This window comes from Geotrypetes seraphini, chromosome 3, assembly GCF_902459505.1.
Source record: "Geotrypetes seraphini chromosome 3, aGeoSer1.1, whole genome shotgun sequence".
Lineage (NCBI taxonomy): Eukaryota > Metazoa > Chordata > Amphibia > Gymnophiona > Dermophiidae > Geotrypetes > Geotrypetes seraphini.
In genome coordinates, this window is record NC_047086.1 from 216,803,440 (window position 1) to 216,824,375 (window position 20,936).

Genomic DNA, 20,936 nt, shown 5'->3' on the forward strand with positions numbered 1-20,936 from the left:
AGCGCAGGGTTCTCTACATGGCTGTCTTGGTGGTCAAAAAGCTCTTGTTGCAGCATTGGGTGGGCGATTCTGTGGCCTCTTTTTCACACTGGCTGGCTCGTTTGGCGGCAGTGGGGCGGTTTAAGCTTCAGCGTGTCCCTAGGGCTGGGACTCTGACCCACCGCTGCTATCGAGATTTGTGGCAGCGAGCGTTGAAACTCTGTTCCGGTCTGGAGACCGGGGGCTCGAATTCCTCTCCTTGATTTGCTTACTCGAGGGGGCGGATGCTCTTTTCCTTTTGTCTTTCTGTTTTTGTTGCTTTTGGGTTTGTTCTCTCTCGGGTAGTTGCACCTGTGTGTGTGTGTGTGTGTATGTGTGTGTGGGGGGGTGTGCATTTGGCTGGTTGGTTGTTTAGAGGCCTGTGTGTGGAGTGCTTGGTGTGGTTGGTGATGAGGGCGTGGGCTTGTGTGGGATTGTTTGGTGGGGTTGATATTTTAAAAATGTCAATTGTAATGGGCACCCATCCATGAGGTTTTTTGTACTGCGTATATTTTGTTGTAGTATCCAGTGCTGTTTGCTGGATGCTCTGTTTTCTGCTTGTTTTGTTCGTGGTTGTCTGTTCATTTGCAATTGTTAATAAAGATAATTTAAAAAAAAAATAAATCACAAAAACCCACATAAAGTCACCAGATAAGCACTTGAAACACATAAAACAGACCCTCCACACACTACCCCAGTGATCACCGACCCCCCCCCCCCACACACACCACCACCACCACCATAAAAATATTAATCACACCTTTAAAATTCAGCCTCCAGACCATCATCACCTGGCATAGGAAAGCCTAGTCGTCCAGCACAGAGGCGGCTGAAGTCCTCCTCTCTATGGGTTAGGGACCCATAGAGAGGAGGACCCATGCCCATAAGCCCCTGTAATCACTGCATTGATATTGAAACATGTTCACTGCCCTATACACCCCCAAAACCCTTTTTTACTGGCATATAAGTGGCTCCTGCAGCCATAAGGGCTATTGGGGTGAGTCTAGGGGATTCTGGAGGTGGTTTGGGGGGGCTCACCGTGACCTATATGGGAGCTGTAGTGAGGAGAAGCCATGGCACCCTTTTTGTGAAGTTCACAGCAGTGCCCTGTAAGGTATCCCACTATTTATGTGGCATGTCTGGGTGTTCAGTCCATCACTTTGTAGACCCCTCCCAAGTCCAACAGGGCTTGTTCTAGGCGTTTTTGACTTGGACAAAAAGTTGGACAGAAATGTGGTATAAAGATGGATGATTTAGCGGCTTGAACAATCAGATTGGCAGGATGTATAATTAGACGATTTTCGAAAGGAAAAAAATTTTGGACGTATTTTTCGAAAATGTGTCTTAGGCTATTTTTTACTTTGGACGACTTGCGATTTGGATGCAAGTGGACTTAGACGTCCCTTTCGATTATGCCCCTCCACATATTTTCTAAATAAGATGCAGCCTGTCCAAGTATTGAACATTTGCAAATATGTGGTGATTTTCCCCAATATCAGCACTTTTCAGATGGTTTTCCTCTTTTACTGTATATAGGAACAGCTGAGTGAAGGGAGCTATGGTGGGAGAGGAGTTGAGGCAGGATAGATAAATCTAAGCCCTGAAACTATAGGCAAAAAGGAAATGGTAATTTTTGCATTACAGACGTGAGCTGTGTTCCTTTGGAGTGAAAGTCTGTATCATCGAGCCTGGTGCTTTCAAAACCCACATTACAGATCCCAAAGACTTTCAAGAGACTATTCAGCAGATCTGGAGCTGCTTGCCAGAGGAAACCAAGGAAAGCTATGGAAAAGGTTCCCTTGACATCTGTGAGTCTCCTGCTCTCTTTCTAAAGCAGCATTCCTGACCTTTTTTGCACCACAGACCAGTTTCATGCATGACAATTTTTCCATGGGCCGGGGGTAGGAGTAGGGGTATCAGGATTAAAGTGCCTAATATATAATTTAATTATTACTTATATAATGTAAATGTATTTATTGCATTTTATATTCTGTACTGTAGGGGAAATTCTGTATAGGACGCCAGTTTCTGCGGTCACATAAGAAGCATCTGAGAATTGCATACCAGCATCCTATACAGAATTTCATCTACCCTAAGGGACAAATGCCTAACCCTGCTGATTCTCTAACCTGTGCCCATGTCAAGCTGCTGGTTAGAGAATTGTGTTGCCACTGAGCTGACCACATCAAGAGAATCTCACTGCTGCGGGTCAACTGAGTGGCAGTGACATCCCTCTCCCCACCCCAACACTGTCCACAGCAGGAGGAATGCCCTGTTCCTCTTGCTGCCACCCCTGAACCCCCCCTCATAGTTACCCGGCAGGAGGGATGCCAACTCCCTCCTGCCAGCAGGCCCCTCCCTGAACCCATGACCTCCCCAAACTATGACCCGCCAGACTTGAACCCTCCGCAGTACCCCAAACCCCCCGTACCTTTTGTAGTATGGTAGACTGGAGGAATGCCTACTCCCTCTGGCCGCCTGGCCCATCTCTTTATAATGGCGGACCTTCCCCTTCCCAATGCATCCTGGGATGCACCAGGAAGGGGCCTATATGCCTGGGCCAATATGGGCCTTGAGGCCCCTCCCTGCTGCCTATCGCGGTTGGATTGGGGTTGTTTGGGAGTTCCGGTAGGAGGAATTAGGCAGCCCTACTGCTGCGGACAGTGTCGGATGGGGATTCGGGGGTGGCAGCAGGAGGGAGTAGACATCCCTCCTGTCACCCAACTTGCAGTGGTGTTCAGAGGTTCCCAGCCATGACTGCTCAGCTGTTTGTGGCAGCGTCTATTTGAAATGTAGGCCAACATTTTAATGGCCTAAATTTAAGACATCTGTTGTGGCTCTAGAGAGATGCCTAGAGCTGCTTTAACTTTCCCAAGGCAAAAATCATACCCATGCTCTGCCTTGGACAAGCATAGGTGTTCCTACGCGTCTCTCTAGACCCACAAAAATGCCTACAGTGTAGGCTGCAGGCCTTGGGTAGGTTTTCTTCTAAAAACGTGCATTCCGATTTGCTGGTTAGACAGCAGTAGGACACCTACCTCTGCCTAAAAATGTGACGCCGTTTATAAAATTTACCCCTTTATTTCTATTATTATTACATTCTAATATATGCAATATATCAATACAATTCACCATAATGCAGATTCAGTGGGAGCCCTGAGCTTGTTCCATATAGGGGTGATGGGAGACAGTGACACTCGAAGTGTGTTCCTGTCCTGCTGTTTCTGTGTCTCCCCTCCCATCCCGCACTAACCTACTCCATGATCTTTTCTCCAGCACTCTCTCCTTCCCATAATGCTTCTCCAGCCCTCCCTTCATTCATGGTGTTTTTCTAGTCCTCCCACCCTTCATGCAGTTTCTTCCCTCCCCTCACAACCTCTTTAGTTTGTCCAGGTTAAGCCAGTTTTCCCGACTCCCCCACCTACCTCCTCCCCGGGCTCAGCCACTGTAATTGAATCTTCGAGCAGCTGGCAGCAGCAGCAACAAGGTAAGCTTGCTACTGCCGGCCTGCCCCGTAAGCTGCCTTTCTGGAAGTTCCGCCTACACGGGAAACAGAGAGTTGGCTTCCGAGGTAGGCCTGTAGTAGCAGGCTTACCTCGTTGCTGCCGCACAAAGATTCAATTACAGCAGCCAGGCTAGGGGAAAAGGTAGTTGGGGGAGTCAGGAGAGCCAACTAAAACCGGACAGACTCCTCCATTTTCAAAAACTGTCTGGGCACCCAGACAGTCCTTGAAAAAGAGGATATGTTTGGGTTTTCCCAGATGCCTAGTAACCCTTTTTGCAGCCCGGTTTGGCACAGCCACATCCTGGTATCAGTCTGCGGACCGGTGATTGGGGGACCCCTGTTCTAAAGGATAGAGTAAATGTTGATCACTGACAGCTCTGGGGAGGGAATCTATTATGTTATTAGTGTCATTTATGGGGCTCTTGAACCAAGAGGAAGTAACAGAGCTTTTAAGGTACTGGGGAAGAATGAAAAACTATTCTCAAGTTTAAAAGTTTGCGTGCAGCTGGTGATGTTATTCTATTTCTACATTCTTACACAGATTTCAAGGCCATGCATATTATGGTGGATATCATCAGTTCCAAACTGAGTCTGGTAACTGACTGCATGGAGCATGCTCTGACAGCAGTGCACCCACACACACGCTACTCTGCAGGCTGGGATGCTAAACTCATCTGCCTTCTAATTTCCTACTTGCCAACGTCCCTTGTAGATTTCCTGTGGAGCCTGGTGACTTGTCAGCCTAGCAAAAAATGCTTCCTAAACAGGATCCATGATAACTAAGACCCTCTTTGCTATATAATGCCAAAGAGTTTATTTGTTAACAGATAGGAAGTCATTCTCAGTAGAAATAATCATGACCTATTCAATAAATTTGTTTTTTCTCTACCCCAAATGAAGACATCCTTTTTTTAAAAAAGGTGTGTTCCTTTGAATATTGTAGGGAATCATTTAATAATAGTATGCTTTATTTAAAATGAGCCATGTGGCAGATTATATACACTGTTAATAAATGAACCCTTATATATGAAGTTGGTTGTTAAAATAATACCTAACTTAACTCCTTACAATAGCCAGTCTGGCATTTAGGACTGTATTAAAGGGGCCGTCACACAGTGGGTAAATTAGCAGAGCTGGATTAAGGTATAGGCAAACTAGGCACATGCCTAATGCTCCATAGGTTGGAAGATGGATGGCAGTAGGGAGCAGAGGGAGAAGGGAACAGAGCAGAAGATGGATGGCATTAGGGGTAGGGGCAGAAGGGGAATATAGTAGGAGATGGATGGATCTAAGGAGGAGAGGGAGAATACAGCAAGTAACTTGGACTTGAGTTTGGAGTAAGGGAAAGAGATCAGAAGGTGACTGGGACTTGGTGATTGAATGGGAGAGAATTGGGAAGAAGAGCAATAAATTATGGGTGGGAGAAATTGAATGGAAATTTCAAGGGGATAGTGAGTATTTGGGAATTAGTAGATATGAGTGGGGATATGTTGATGGTTTGGGAGAATGAGTGAGGGTGTGAAATATATGTGTATTGGGGGGGGGAGAAAGGGATGAAGGATGATTCAGTGTGAGTGATCTGGAAAAATGGTAAGATGAGGGATGGGGTACTGGGGAGGGATATGAGATATGAGAAGAAGGGGCTAGTGAGATGAGAGGCAATGCAGGATAGGTGAGGGCAGAGATAGTGAATACAGAGGACAGAAATAGGGGACTACGGGTGGATAAAAGATGGAGCCTGGGGAAGCAGAGAGACAGGGAACAATGGGGAGTGCTGAAAAGGGAATGAAAAGAAAATGAGGAAAACCCAGTAGGCAGATGAGAATTAAAAAGGATGAGACTACGGAAAATACAGGAAGACTGCTTCTAGAGGTCACAGCAAGTATTTTTTAGAAGCAACTACTAGGTGGCAGTGGCATGCGATCAGGGAATTCAGTGAAGTCCCTGACCACAGGCTGCTGGCTCCCGGTGACTCCTCCTTCACTTCAACTGGGTTGGGCTCCTAGCAGCTCCTCCTTACTGCCGACATCCAGAGTGTCAGGCCATCAAGGAATTCTCTACAGATGGGGTGGGTAAAAGATGGGGGGATAGGAACTGGGGAAGGAGAGATATAGGGAACAATGGGGAGTACTGACAAGAGAATGAGAAGAAGGCAGGGCATTGAATCAAATCAGTTCTAGAGGGCAATGATCAAAAGGCCGATCCTTTTTAATATTTATATCAATGACCTGGAGGAAGGAACATCCAGTGAGATCATCAAGTTTGCAGACGATACAAAACTATGCCGGGCGATCAGATCGCAGGAGGATAGAGAGAAACTCCAGAGCGACTTGTGTCGGTTAGAAACATGGGCGGAGAAATGGCAGATGAAGTTCAATGTGGAGAAATGCAAGGTAATGCATTTAGGCAATAAGAATAAGGAATACGAGTATACAATGTCAGGTGCAACTCTGGGGAAGAGTGAACAAGAAAAGGACCTGGGTGTACTGATAGATAGGACCCTGAAGCCGTCGGCACAATGCGCGGCAGCGGCAAAGAAGGCAAATAGAATGTTGGGCATGATAAAGAAAGGAATCTCGAGTAGATCGGAGAAAGTTATAATGCCGCTTTATAGGGCAATGGTCAGACCACACTTGGAATACTGCGTCCAACATTGGTCTCCCTACCTAAAGAAGGATATAAAACTGCTGGAGAGGGTGCAGAGACGAGCAACAAAACTGGTGAAGGGTATGGAGAAACTGGAATACGAGGACAGACTTATAACACTAGGATTGTTCTCCCTTGAGAAAAGGAGACTGCGTGGGGATATGATCGAGACCTTCAAAATACTGAAAGGAATCGACAAAATAGAGCAGAGAAGATTATTTACATTGTCCAATTTGACACGGACTAGAGGACATGTAATGAAGCTAAGGGGGGACAGGTTCAGGACTAATGTCAGGAAGTTCTGCTTCACTCAGAGAGTGGTTGACACCTGGAATGCCCTCCCAGAGGAGATTATTGCGGAATCGACCGTCCTAGGCTTCAAGAGCAAACTAGATGCATATCTCCTTAAGAGAGGCATATAAAGATATGGTGGACTATAAATTACGCCAGGTGTACACCTGGCAGGGCCTCCGCGTGTGCGGATCGCCGGACTTGATGGACCGAAGGTCTGATCCGGAGATGGCAGTTCTTATGTTCTTATGTTCTTATTATCACCTGAATGCTATTTTGTAGCCTAGGTAAAATGGTAGTTACAGTTCTATAATGTGATCTTCACATTTAATATCCATCTTCACAGTTTGACAAATATCTGAAACATCTTTGGCAGTCTTAATTATTGGAAATTGAATTATTCATTTACCCTTAGAGATGGGCCTACCTACCACATGTAGAACCCCCTAGTGGTGATTTGATGGTGCTAACATTTAAAAAGGAGATAGAGCAGCTTTTAAACTGAGTTGTGGGGGAAAGCCAACAGTCGCCCAGGAGCGGATGGTTCAGTGTGAGATATCCTTGCAGGATACTACTTGAAACAGGATATTTAGGGAGTCCCAGTAGAGAGGTTCCAATAATGGTGAAAGAAAGCCAGGAGGGTTTAAGAGGAAGGCAGAATAAAAGACTCAGATTTTCCCTGTCTTCTCAGCAGCCTGTAGTTGCAAGGAAAAAACACAATTTGAAGTGTCTGAATACAAATGCTAGAAGCCTAAAAAATAAAATAAGAGAGTTAGAGTATATAGCACTGAATGATGAGATAGATATAATAGGCATCTCGGAGACCTGGTGGAAGGAGGACAATCAATGGGACACTGTGTTACCTGGGTACAAATTATATCGCAAAGATAGAGTAGATCAAATTGGATGGGGGGGGGGGGGTTGCGCTATATGTTAAAGAGGGAATTGAATCAAATCAAATTAACATTCTGCATGACATAGATAGCAGTGTGGAATCCTTATGGATAGAAATCCATGTGTGAAGGGAAGGAACATAAAGGTAGGGTTATACTACCGTCCAAAACAAATCTCAGGAAAGGACATATATAATCCCCAAAATACTAAGTTTATGTCCTATTGGAAACAACAGGGGAACCCACTGAGACACTACAAGGTACACTCACTGCACTCATACACAGACCCACTCACTCATACAACAGCCAAGAAAAAGAAAAAAAAGAGGAGAAAAAGCCTCAGTTCAGCTTCATATGGCAAAAAACTCCACTTAAAGACCACCAAAAAGTGAGGTCCGAATTGTATCAATCAGCAATGAGAAACACAATAGTAGCTCTCATAGGAACCACCTTAAAAACTTCCGCATGCCAAATTTCAAAACATCCAAAAGTGTGAGCACAGCATACAGCACATATTATAGTCTCAAACACAATGGCAAGCAGGAGAAACAAAACCACTTAGCTGCAGACGGTATCCAAGCTGTCTTCTATGCACCCAAACAGTGCTAGTCTGCTTGGCCCAGCAGCCACTCCTGCCCGACGGGGAAATCTCCGTTTCGCTGAGCTGCATCAGAGGAACGATTTCAACTTACTCCACCAGCAACCATTGAGGCTTTCCAAATGCTCAAACTGCACACATCCAAACACGTAGAAGGTCAGGCTTTTTCTCCACTTTTTTTCTTTTTCTTGGCTGTTGTATGAGTGAGTGGGTCTGTATATGAGTGCAGTAAGTATACCTTGTAGTGTCTTGGTGGGTTCCTCTGTTGTTTCCAATAGGACATAAATTTAGTATTTTGGGGATTTTACTACCATCCCCCAGATGAAGAAATGCTTTCAGAGATTAGGAAAGCTGGAGAAATGGGCAACAGTATAATAATGGGTGATTTCAATTACCCCACCATTGACTGGTTAAATGTTACATCGGGGAGTGCTAGGGAGGTAAAATTCCTAGATGTCATAAATGACTGCTTCTTGGAGCAACTGGTCCAGGAACCGACAAGAGGGGGTGCTATTTTAGATTTGGTCCTTAGTGGAATGCAAGAGATAGTACAGCAGTTAACTGTATTGGGTCCGCTCAGAAACAGTAATCATAACATGATCAAATTTGAGCTGATACCAAGAGTAACATCACAAAATAAATCTACTGTAGAGGCGTTTAATTTTCGAAAGGGTGACTATGATAAAATGAGGAAAACGGTTAAAAAGAAGCTAAAAGGATCAGTTGCAAAGGTTAGGACTGTAAACCAGGCGTGTATGTTATTTAAAAATACCATTGTGGAAGCTTAGACCAGATGTATTCCACGTATCAACAAAAGTGGAAAGAAGAGGAAACGAGAGCCAGCGTGGTTAGAAGGTGAAGTAAAAGAGGCTATTAGAACCAAAAAACATCCTTTAAAGAATGGAAAAAGGATCCAAATGAAGAAAATAAGAAGAAATACAAGCAATGGCAAGTTAGTTGCAAAGCATTGATAAAGACAGCTAAGGAAAAATATGAAGAGAAACTTGCAGAACAGGTAAAAACTCATAACAATTTTTTTAGGTACATCAGAAGCAGAAAACCTGTGAGGGAATCTGTGGGACTGTTGGATGATCAAGGAGCAAAAGGGGCACTCAGGGAGAATAAAGCCATAGCGGAAAGACAATGAATTCTTTGCTTCGGTCTTTACGGATGAAGATGTGAGAGATATACCTGAACTGGAAATGGTTTACAAGGGTGATGATGTGGAGGAACTGAAAAAAATCTCTATGAATCTGGAAGATGTACTAAGCCAAATCAACAAGTTAAAAAGTGATAAATCGCCTGGACCGGATGGTATACATCCCAGGGTACTAAAAGAACTCAAACATGATATTGCTGACCTGCTCTAAGTGATCTGTAACCTGTCGCTAAAATCATCTGTAGTACCTGAAGATTGGAGGATGGCCAATGTTACGCCGATTTTTAAAAAAGGGCTCCAGGGGAGATCCAGGAAATTACAGACCGGTAAGCCTCATTTCAGTGCCAGGTAGAAACTATGATAAAAACTAAAATTGTGGAACATGTAGACAAACATGATTTAATGAGATAGAGTCAGCATGGGTTCAGCTGAGGGAGATCTTACCTCACCAATTTGCTTGACTTGTTTGAAGGTGTGAATAAACATGTGGATAATGGTGAGCCGGTTGATATACTGTATCTAGATTTTCAGAAAGCTTTTCATAAAGTTCCTCATGAGAAGTTCCTCATGTGGATAAGGAATTGGTTATTGGATAGAAAACAGAGGGTAGAGTTAAATGGTCACTTTTCTCAATGGAAGAGAGTAAACAATGGAGTGCCGCAGGAGTCTGTACTGGGACCGGTGCTATTTAACTTATTTATAAATGATCTGGAAATTGGAATGAAGAGTGAAGTGATTAAATCTGCAGATGATACTAAACTGTTCAAAGTTGTTAAAACACATGTGGATTGTGAAAAATTGCAGGCGGACCTTAGGAAATTAGAAGACTGGGTGTCCAAATGGCAGATGATATTTAATGTGGACAAATGCAAAGTGATGCACATTAGGAAGAATAACCTGAATCACCGTTACCGGATGCTAGGTTCCACCTTGGGGGTTGGCGCCCAAAAAAAGGATCTGGGTATTATCGTAGACAATACGATGAAACCTTCCACCCAATGTTCGGCGGAACCAAAAAAAGCAAACAAAGATGCTAAGAATTATTTTAAAAAGGGATGGTTAACAAGACTAAGCATGTTATAATAGACACAGAAAATCCTGCAATACAGTTAAGTGGCAATTGGATGTTAATATGCTATTGGGAAATTTTGCCTACCCTTGATGTTTTTCAGACAACTTACCTCCTGATAATTCCATGCTTTAATGTAGGGGCTTCTTAGCATTTTTAAGCCTTTTGTTTAAGCCCAGTTTTTCTAGCTGAAAAGTTTTTTCCCCATTGTGGGTTTTCTCACCACTGGTTTATTTTTACCGGACCAGGACCAGTGATAGCCTGCTAGGCTCTCTTTTCCTAAGCCTTTGGGCTTCAGAGAGCTTTATCCTGCTGGATTTTGAGGTCCTTTATTTCTAAGTAGATAAAATCTGGCCACGTTAGAAGTTCCCTACATTGAACTTGACACTGATATTTTTTTGTATTACTAAATTGTCTCACAACCACAGCAGCACTGAGAAAGAGTTTCTCCCAGGGCGGGGGAGGGAGAAAAGTAGGAAACCAGGAAGTGACTCAGGGGAACTTAAAAGGCCGAGCCAGACCCAGGAGGAGAGGAGGTGTGCTAGAGGGAACATAGGAGCTGGAGAAGCTGGTTGGAAGGATTTGGCATGGACAGAGTTTGTAGGAGGTAAGACTCTACTGCATTGAAAAACCTTGCCTTTGTTCAGTGCCTGCTAAGACCTGGGACCAAATGCTGCCTAGCTGTTTCCTGCACCTAAAATAAAGACTGGGGCGTGTCAAGGCCTAAGGAGATTAGGACTTATGTTTGGGAAAAGACTGGGGAAAAGCTTACTTAGTTTCTTGGAAGAACACAAACTTATAGAAGCCTGTGAAGGAATAGGCTCCGCACTACTGTTTAATTAAAGAGGTTTTTTTTGAATGCCCAGAGTGTGGTCTGTCTGTCCATCTGTGTAACCCTTCTCCGGAACACGCTGCCCACCTCTATCACATGTAGGTTTACTTCTGTATTTTGCTATTAACCTTTAATCCAGAATGACTAACTCTCCCGGATTTCTTGAAAGATTAATCATCCCTTACATTCCATAAATATCACTAAGGTCAAGCAATTGAAATCTTTTAGTTGTTCCATCACTATGCCATATAGTATATGATAAGACAAGTAAATCAATACTTTCTGTAACTGCTCCATCATTATGGAATGCAATGCCTACATACCTTCGTGAAGAATCCTCTATAAACAAATTTAAATCAAACTTTAAAACATTTTTATTTAAATATGCATTTTATTTCTGAATATTGACTTAACTCCTAATCATCCTAAGACTACTAAGTCCTTTTCATTCAGATATGATTACTACTAATCAGATGGAATTGTTCCCATTCCTTTTTTGTATTTCTGTCCTATCAAATTTTGTATTTCTTCCCTTTTTCCACTTGTGTGAATAATTTGTTTAATATAATTTTAATTATATACACTGCTTAGATATCTGATAAGTGGTTTATCAGATTTTAAATAAACTTGAAACTTGCTTGGCCAAGATCCTCTAAGCTATGCTACTAAAAAAGATGAGTATTTAAATACTAAAGAAACTTTGAGGATATTCATAGAAATAAATATTTTGAGAAAGAAAAAAAAAATATATATATATATATATATAAAATCTCCAGACCAATGACGATTTTGGGGGCTAACAACCTGTGTTTTTATACCTTATACCAGGGGTGTCAAAGTCCCTCCTCGAGGGCCGTAATCCAGTCGGGTTTTCAGGATTTCCCCAATGAATATGCATTGAAAGCAGTGCATGCACATAGATCTCATGCATATTCATTGGGGAAATCCTGAAAACCTGACTGGATTCTGGCCCTCGAGGACCGACTTTGACACCTGTGCCTTATACACACAGTAGCACTGCTGAGGTCTGTTAGTGGAATACCTTAGAATATATATATATTCGTTCCAGAATCATGCTTGTAATCCAAAGCATTCGTATATCAAAGCGAATTTCCCTATAGGAAATAATGGAAACTCAGACGATTCGTTCCACAACCCAGAAACTTTAATACAAAATACTATACATACTAGTATTGCAAGACCTCGCTCATTTAGAACAGTCACTCCACTCCTGCAGCGTCAGCGAGAGAGAAGAACCATCGGCTCAGTTGTGATGATGTGATGTGTTTATATTGTATGTACTCGTATTGCAAGACTTTGCTCGTTTAGAATAGTCACTACACTCTTGCAGCGTCAGAGAGAGAAGAACCATCAGCTCAGTTGTGATTTGTACTTGTATTACAAGACATTGCTTGTATATCAAGTTAAAATTTAATCAAATGTTTTGCTTGTCTTGCAAAACACTTGCAAACCAAATTACTTGCAATCCAAGGCTTTACTGTATGTATATGTATATATGTATATATATATTGTCACAATCCTATCCCTAAAGTGCATCTTGCACCAGGGCAGGAGCTAATTAAACCTGTCCCAGGGATTCAGAGGGCCAACCATGGGGATAGGATTGTGACCAAGCATAAGGAAAAACCTAGCTTGCCCTTTAATTCAGTCGGGGCTGATCTCCAGGGAGGAGAGGAGGAGGTTGAGAACAGCTTCCAACAGCCCCAGAGAGATTTCCCTCCCCCTGGCTTCTCCCAGCTGAAGGGAATGATTAGGCTCCCAAAGCCAGCTAGGGGAAATCGGCAGAAAGCTCCTCCCCCTCCAAGGGCAGGTCAGATTCCCCTGTGTACTTTAGAGACTGCTCTGAAAAGGAGGGGGGCAGTCTATACAGGGCCAGCCCTGGAAAGGGTCTCTCCTGCTGAAGGTGTTACTGAGTCTCGGGACTGGGAAATGCAGGAGCTTGACACAGACCCTTTGGCCAACCAGCTACCCAGTGAGGAGGCTATGGAGTTTGGAGAAACTTTCAGTCTGCCTGAAGATGTGCAGATGGAAATCAGCTAAGTGGCAGGGCTGGGAGTTGTAAAGTTTCTAAACCTCCTGGGTTTGGGTTTGCACTATGTGGGAAAAGGGTGTTTGATTCCTGGATGCCTTTGAAGGACTTGTGCTGGCAGCACCTGTCCTGCTTGGGAGAAGCAGGAAGGAAAAAAAAAAACGTTTTTTCTTTTTCTTTGTTTGAAAGAATAGTGTCAGCTATAGTTAAGCTGGCTGGGGCTGTCAGAGGTTGAAAGTCTTGAGGGAAGGCAGTTGGGGAGAATCCACTGTACATCAGGTTGGGTCAGTGGGGCCATTAGTGGCAAGTCTGAAAATCAGATTATTTAATTAGTGGATTCGCTGACTTCCTTCCCCTCCCCCAGCAGCTCCTGTTAAGCTGGCTGGGAAACAAGCCAGAAGGAGTTTAAGGCTTGTGCATTAGTTCTTTTGGAGCAATGCTGTGCTTATGGACTTTGTGTGCCACTAAAGAGAACTGGTGAATGTTTTTCTTTTTGGGATTGAAGATTTATGTTGGTGATTACTTACCTGACTAAAGGTTCCGGTTGGCCTCTTTTGTTTTGGGCCATCCTAGCCTGAGTTCTCTGATATAACAGATTGTGTTATGAGACTGTGAGGGTGTCACTCTATGGGAGAATGCACCTTAATCATACCTCCTAATAAAGGGGAAATTTAAGGATTAAAGAATTGACTCTTTTTTTTGTCTTTTGGATTTGCTGACAAGACAGTGCATAGTATCCAGCAGGACCTCTCTCCTTCTAGGGAGGCACGTCGGAGCAGCGTAACTGTGAGCGCGGGCCGGACCTCCTTGATCCACAGGTACCGGCTCCGCTACAATATATATATATATATATATATACTGTATATACTGCATATATATATATATATATATATATATATATATATATATATATATATATAAAATGCTTGAATGGCAGAACTTCAAATGAAAATCCCAGCTGCTGTTCTTCAATCAAAGTGAAACACCAGTGCTGAGACAATATCCAAAATTCGGGGTTCCCTCCTTCAGATTATCACAAATGATCACACCCAAGTCCAGCTCCTCTTTGATGCACAAAAGTTCTTCAACCCCTATACTGTACCTCTCCCTTATATTTTTGCAGCCCAAATTCAGGACCCTGCATTATTTAGAATTACACATCTTCATTGTCTATTTACTACTACTACCACTTATCATTTCTATAGGGCTACCAGGCACATGCAGCATTGTACATTGTGACAGGGAAGCACCTATCACGAGGAAAAACCCTGCTCTAAAACCCTCAATCCCTACAGCTAAGCCAGTTCAGCAGCCAGAGAATAGGGTTTTAGGCAGAGTAAAACAAACAGGGTTAAAACAAGAGAGCCATCCACCAGGAAACCTAGTAAGGAGGGCTCCCAAACCACAGTCTAATTGCCATTATTCCTTTCCCAAGGAGCAGAGAAGTTTCCCTGCAGAACTAAGCTGTGAAACAGAGAATCAACCCAGAAGGGGGTGGGGCTACACCTGGGAAGCTGCAAGCAGGTAAGTCTTCAGACATGAAGCAGAAGGGAAATAAATTAAACCCAGCTGAGGCCGGAAGAGAGATTTGAAGCCAGCACACAGCTCCACTTGACCTTCCCTCCACAGAGAAAGAAAGACAGCTCTTTGCCACCCAGAGAAGGACAAACAGAAATTCCCCAAGCAGCTAAGTACTGGGACTTTGCAGAGGGATTTGTAAGGGAAAGGCAAAGTTATGCTACAGAGGGGGAAAGGGAAGCTCCTCTAACTCTCATGAAGGGGAAGGGGAAATGGAAAATGTAAACGAAGAAGGTATGGAAATAACTGATTATGAATGTGACTCCAGTAATATAGAGTGGGAGAGCCATACTAACACCCAGGAAGAATATAATGTGCCAGAGGAAAGTATGGAGCTTTAATGTAACTGCTTTTCTCCTGAGACAGGCAGGGGATATGCAGTCCCACTTGATGATGAAGTCTCTGACTGAACCAATCAGGTCGGACTCTCCCCTAGCTACAGTATAGTAAGCTTTTGAGCTTACTGAGCATGTGCGGGATTGCCCTACTCCACGAGCTCCCTCCCCTCCTCCTGTCAGTTTTTATCTGACCCACTCCTAGTCAGTCGCAGCTCTCCCCTTGTCAGAGGAAAACATTGAAAGGGGACAGCTTTTCAGTAAGGCTACCTCAAAGGGGGATTCCCGCAGGCCAGACAGCAGCCTCATGCTCCTACCTCCTGCTGACTCTCACTGATTTGCCTGCAGCGTTTCACTCACAGCAGGTAAAGGCAGTTTCAAAGCCTAAGAGAGCTGCTGCTCCTCCACTGGCTCTGGACACTCAGCTGGTACCTGAAAAGAAATTAACCCTGTCTCAGACTTTACAGTCTACAGCCCAGAAATATCAAAGAAGAGACAAGTTAATCTAATCATGTATTTTTAAATTATAACTTATGGGCAGACTGGATGGACTGTTCAGGTCTTTATCTGCCGTCATTTACTATGTAACTATGTCTCCTTCAGTGCCAGGCTCTCCTGCTCCCGATACCCAATCTTTTCAATCTATGGCTAATTTTTTCACCCTGTTCCCAAAATTTATGCAGGATAGTGCAGGGCTTTTTCAACAACCAACTCCTGCACCTTCCATTCTTATTTTAAATCCTCAACAATGCCCTGACTGTGACAACTCTGTACCCTCGCACACTGTGCTAGACATTCCCCACACAGCTAGAATGGAGCCGTGGCACTCCCATCTGCTCCTCTCCTACCCAAGGGCCATCATCTCCCATAGAATGGCCAGACCAGCGGAGCATTTACCTATAGATGCAGATCCTGACCTGTCTCTACCTCAGTCCCCTGCCACAGAGGAGCATTCCTATTCCAAGTTTTTACAAAAGGTATCTTCTCTTCTGAATCTCAATCCAAATGCAACTCCCTCAGGAAGCAAAGATTTCCAAACCATCCTTCAATCCTGCAAATCTCCAGTCAAGGAGCTTCTTGCCTTGCCAGTGCATCAGATTCTCCAGGATCTGCAACTTAGTAATTGGCAAAAACCATGGTCTATATCCATAATAATAATAATAATAACAGTTTATATACCGCAGGACCGTGAAGTTCTATGTGGTTTACAATGATTAAAAAATGTTACAGATTGAGTAGTACTAACTAGTGCTACCAGATTCAGGAAAAAAAAATTTTGATTCGATTCGATTCAGCCTATTGAATCGATTTTCCAATTCGATTCAATTCGATTTTCCTGCCCAATTGGGTATTTTTTTAAAAACATCCTGGTGAGTTTATTTTATAACTTCTTCACCCTTTTATAGTCTCTTCACCCCCTTTTCCATCTCCTAACCACACTGGCGCTGTGGTGTAAACAAACGAAAAAGACTTTTCCTCTCTCTGTTAAATCCTAACACACATTTGCGGTCTAACACCAGCTCTGGCAGGATTAAGGTGACCATACGTCCTGTTTTGAACGGGATGGTCCCGTTGTCAGACCTCCTGTCCTGTTGTCCCCACAGACAGCTTCGGGACGCCGAAATGTCCCGTTTTCAGGGACAGCGTCCTGAAGCTGTGCTCGGGGACAACGGGACAGGCGATCACTTCCTGTCCCTCCCTGCCGCCAAAAAAAAAAAAGCCTCCCCATCCCCGTCTGCTGCTCTTACTGCCCTGCCGCTAAAGCTGCTAAACCCGACAGGAAGTCTTCTTTCCGACATCAATTCTGACATCGGAGAGGACGTTCTGGGCCAGCCAATCGCTGATCACTCGAGTTTGTGATAAAACTACTGTGTGTAGGCTCCAGTTCTGAGGCCGGTGTAGTGAGATGCACTTTTCTGGCTGAAGTGGTGTGTTAGTTTGTTTCTATGTCAATTACCTACCCATTATTTCATACTACTTGTCATTGTATTTTTATTTAAGACTTCAATCTACACATAATTCTATGTAACTGTTATTTGTAACTCTGTGCCACAAACATCAATAATAATAAAACCCTAGCCGCGCATGCACACTCTGAACTGCGTGCTTCATGATCTGTAGGTCTGTGGCCACATGCGTGCGTGTAAGGATCGGACAGGTAACAGCTGCAACTCCCTTCTACCCCCCCCCCCCCCGCCGACCCTACCCGGCACAACAGAAACCCCCGTTGACCCTCCTAGCCGACCCTCCCACCGCTAGATGGCTGACAAACCTGGCAGCTCCAGCAGCGTCCCAGGCACACTAAACACACGGCTTCGGGTCTTCTACTGGTCTAATTTCCTCTGCCGCATCCCAGGTTTGTCAGCCGTCTAGCGGTGGGAGGGTCAACGGGGGTTTCTGTTGTGCCGGGTAGGGTTGGCGTGGGGGGGTGGATTGCAGCGTGTTAGTGGTGTGCCTAAGATCGGGGGGGGGGAGTCACGGCGTGTTAATGGTATGCCTAGGGTCGGCGCAGGGGGGGTTAAAAACATGCTGCTCAGGGGGATGGGAGGAAGGCAGGCAGACTGGCATCGGGGGTGGGGTGAGGGGGTTTCAGTGGAAGGGGGATGGGAGGCAGGCAGGCTGGCATCAGAGGGGGGTGGGGGGGTTCAATGGCAGGCAGGCAGGATAGCATGGGGGGGGTTTCCATGGAAACATGCTGCTCAGGGGGATGGGAGGCAGGCTGGCTGGCATGGGGGGGTTTCAATGGAAGGGGGATGGGAGGCAGGCAGGGAGGCTGGCATCGGAGGGGGGGTGAGGGGAGGAAGGAGGCACTGGGGGCACTAAGGACATAGAAAGGGGCATTGGGGGCACTATGGATACAGGGAGATTCACAGACAGAAAAAATGACAGACAGGCAGCGTGCAAGGAGAGAGAGACAAAGAAAAAAAATACCCAGACAGATATCTACTCTAGCACCCGTTAATGTAACGGGCTTAAAGACTAGTTATTGTAATAATTGATTATGTATTTGATTCATGGCATCCATTCTACACTTTGTTATTCTGCTTTGTCACTAGATATTTTATTGTAATAGCTGGTTCACACACTTCACACGATTATATTCAATTTTTTTGTTTCACTTCACTTGTATTTATTAGGTTGTCTTTTTGTATAATGGTAATATTTCTTTGCACCATTTTTATCTGTTTTTAAGTGGTTTCAGTATTACAGAAGGGGTTTTTCATGCACATTGTTTGAGATTTAAATAGTCACTAGCACGCATGCCCTGCTTTTTTACTTTCGCTTTCTTGATGAAGTGACACGGGACTTGAGATTGCTTCCTGCACTCCGGGTGAGTTGTATTTACCTTAAAGGATTATTCTTTGAGTTTAACTTTGATGACCACTATGTATCCTTATAAATATCTTGGCTTAAACTGTGATAACCCTGTGTTTGAATTTGTGCTTTGGGTGGGGTTTTCAATTCTATAGCGCTTTAATGTAAGCAAGCACCCACTAGTTTAAATTACTTTGCTCTGTTTTCTAAAGCGGAAACAAGTTTGAGCTAAACTTTTCAAGCTGGTTTTTTACACGTTCCTGAAACAACATTCATTTGTTTACATGTTGCTTTAAGTTGTTCCTTTGACTCACTGCTCAGCTTAAGGATTGTTTCTGATTGTGGAGGCTGCTTTGTTATGCAGGAATCATTCCTCCAGTAACCACATATTTTTAGTTTGAGCCAAATATTAGGAATATATCCTTTTTGCTGGTTTAGTCTTTGCTCTTGTGAAACAGCATCTATATACTTATATGTTACTTATTGCTGTTAATGTAACTTATTTGGCAGCTTAAGGACTGATTCTGATCCTTGAAGTCTTGTAATTGAACTTTGATCCTTGTCTGGTAGATTATGATATGATTTGGCTCATATCTCATATTTACTTCCCCCCTTTTACAAACCGTGCTAATGTTTTTAGCGCTGGCTGCAGTGGTAACAGCTCTGACACTCATAGAATTCTTATGCGCGTCGGAGCTGTTTCCGCCTTGGCCAGCGCTAAAAACGCTAGCACGCTTTTGTAAAAAGGGGGTATTTTTCACTCACATTGGGTGTCACATTATATATTATTTTAATGTATAGAGTTTATAGTATCTCTCTTACCTTTCATATCATTCATTAACATGTGCTGCATTAAATTCTAATCTTTTATAACACACCATTTAATCTTGAATAACGCACCATTAAAGGTTGATTACGATCAACCAGTAGATTGCAAAGACAAAGCAAATCGATCGAGGAGCCCATCCCGGGCTCTGCGATAGACTCGCGTTGCCTTTGTGTTCTCCCTGTTCCTTGATGCCACAACAGGCCAGCAACGACTGCAGAAACGTCAGGCACACCAGCCTTCTCTCCCCCCCCCCCCCCCCCCCGGATGTAAATTCTGACACCAGGCTGCTGGCCTGTTGCAGCGTCGGGAAACAGGGAGAACTCTGCGGCAGCGGCGGCTTGGGGGCCTGTTTCCAGACATTGGCGGTAGCTTGGGGGCCTGTTCCCAGATGACAGCCCCAGCGGTGGCTTGGGGAGAATGAAAGGAGAGACAGAAAGGCAGACAGAAAAAAAGAAAGAAAGGGGTGCAGGGAGATAGAAAAACAGAGGGAAAGAAAGAAAGGGGGCAGGGAGACAAAGAAAGGGGAGGCAGGGAGAGAGAAAGAGGGGAGGGAGCAGGGAGAGAGGAAGAAAAAGTTGGGGGAGGGAATGGAGTATGTCGAATGGCAGGGGGGCAGGCTTAGAGAGAGGAAGAAAAAGTTGTACTCATGGAAAGACAGAGATATTGGTTGAGGAATGGAATGAGGTCTGGAGGAGACGAAGCATGCATGAGGAAGGAAGGAAGAAATATTGGATGCACAGTCAGAAGAAGAAAGTGCAACCAGAGACTCATGAAATCACAAGACAACAAAGGTAGGAAAAATGATTTTATTTTCAATTTAGTGTTCAAAATGTGTCAGATTTGAGAATTTATATCTGCTGTCTATATTTTGCACTATGGCCCCCTTTTACTAAACCACAGTAGCGGATTTTAGCGCAGGGAGCCTATGAGCATCAAGAGCAGCGCAGGACATTCATCGCAGCTCCCTGCGCTAAAAAACGCTATTACAGTTTAGTAAAAAGGGAAGGGGTATATTTGTCTATTTTTGTATAGTTGTTACTGAGGTGACATTGCATATTTTAAAATCATCTGCCCTGACCTCTTTGAAAAAAAAACCCCGAATATAAATAATTAACATTTTCTCAGCATACAGTGTGCTTTGTGTTTTTTTAAATTTTATTGTTGGTAGATCATTTTGACTTGGTCATTTTAAAAGTAGCTCACAAGCCAAAAAAGTGAGTGCACCCCTGACTTAAGTAATCGACATTCAAACTATTCACATCTGATAATGATGTCTATAAATGTATGATTTCTAAGCATCATTTGTTTTATTGAAAAAAATTTATTGGTAACTTTTTTCTATTAAATTGTGTATGTGTATCCAGTAAAACCTTGGTTTGTGAGCATAATTTATTCCGAAAACATGCTTGTACTCCAAAACACATGGAGGGGCATAATCAAAAGGGACATCTAAGTCCGTTTTAGTCTAAGTCGCAAGTAGAGAATGACACGGTGACAAAATTCATCACCGTTCCCATCCCCGCGGGACGGGAAATAATCCCATGTCATTTTCTAGTGTCTATTTCAACCTCAGTCCTTCTACACCAGCATTCTTCAGTGCAAGGCTTGAGGGTCAGAGGTTGTGCCCATTCATACTCTGATTCTTCCCTCTCTCCTTAAAGAATGACATTAGGATGGTTTCCCGCGGTTATCTGCGGGGACGGGAACGGTGATGAATTTTGTCACCGTGTCATTCTCTAGTCGCAAGTCGTCCAAAGTAAAAAAACAGCCTAGGACATTTTTCGAAAAATACGATCAAAATTTTTTTTCTTTCAAAAA

General features: G+C 43.8%; 2 protein-coding genes across 9 annotated transcripts in view; both read left to right on the forward strand.

The window, feature by feature from the left end:
* The window catches only part of LOC117356901 (retinol dehydrogenase 7-like), a 165,573-nt gene that overhangs the window by 128,620 nt on the left and 16,017 nt on the right, over positions 1 to 20,936 (forward strand). For 4 of the 8 annotated variants that reach the window (XM_033936793.1, XM_033936795.1, XM_033936794.1 and 1 more), the window contains 3 exons: positions 1,663 to 1,826; positions 4,065 to 4,117; positions 14,497 to 14,585. In XM_033936793.1, coding sequence (XP_033792684.1) covers positions 1,663 to 1,826; positions 4,065 to 4,117; positions 14,497 to 14,585 — 306 coding nt within the window. The other 4 variants (XM_033936797.1, XM_033936800.1, XM_033936799.1 and 1 more) reach the window with 4 other exon arrangements.
* The window catches only part of LOC117356902 (retinol dehydrogenase 7-like), an 85,096-nt gene continuing 78,546 nt past the window's right edge, over positions 14,387 to 20,936 (forward strand). Inside the window, exon 1 of the mRNA XM_033936806.1 lies at positions 14,387 to 14,585. The gene's annotated coding sequence lies outside the window, so the exon portion shown is untranslated. The remainder of the gene's footprint in view (positions 14,586 to 20,936) is intronic.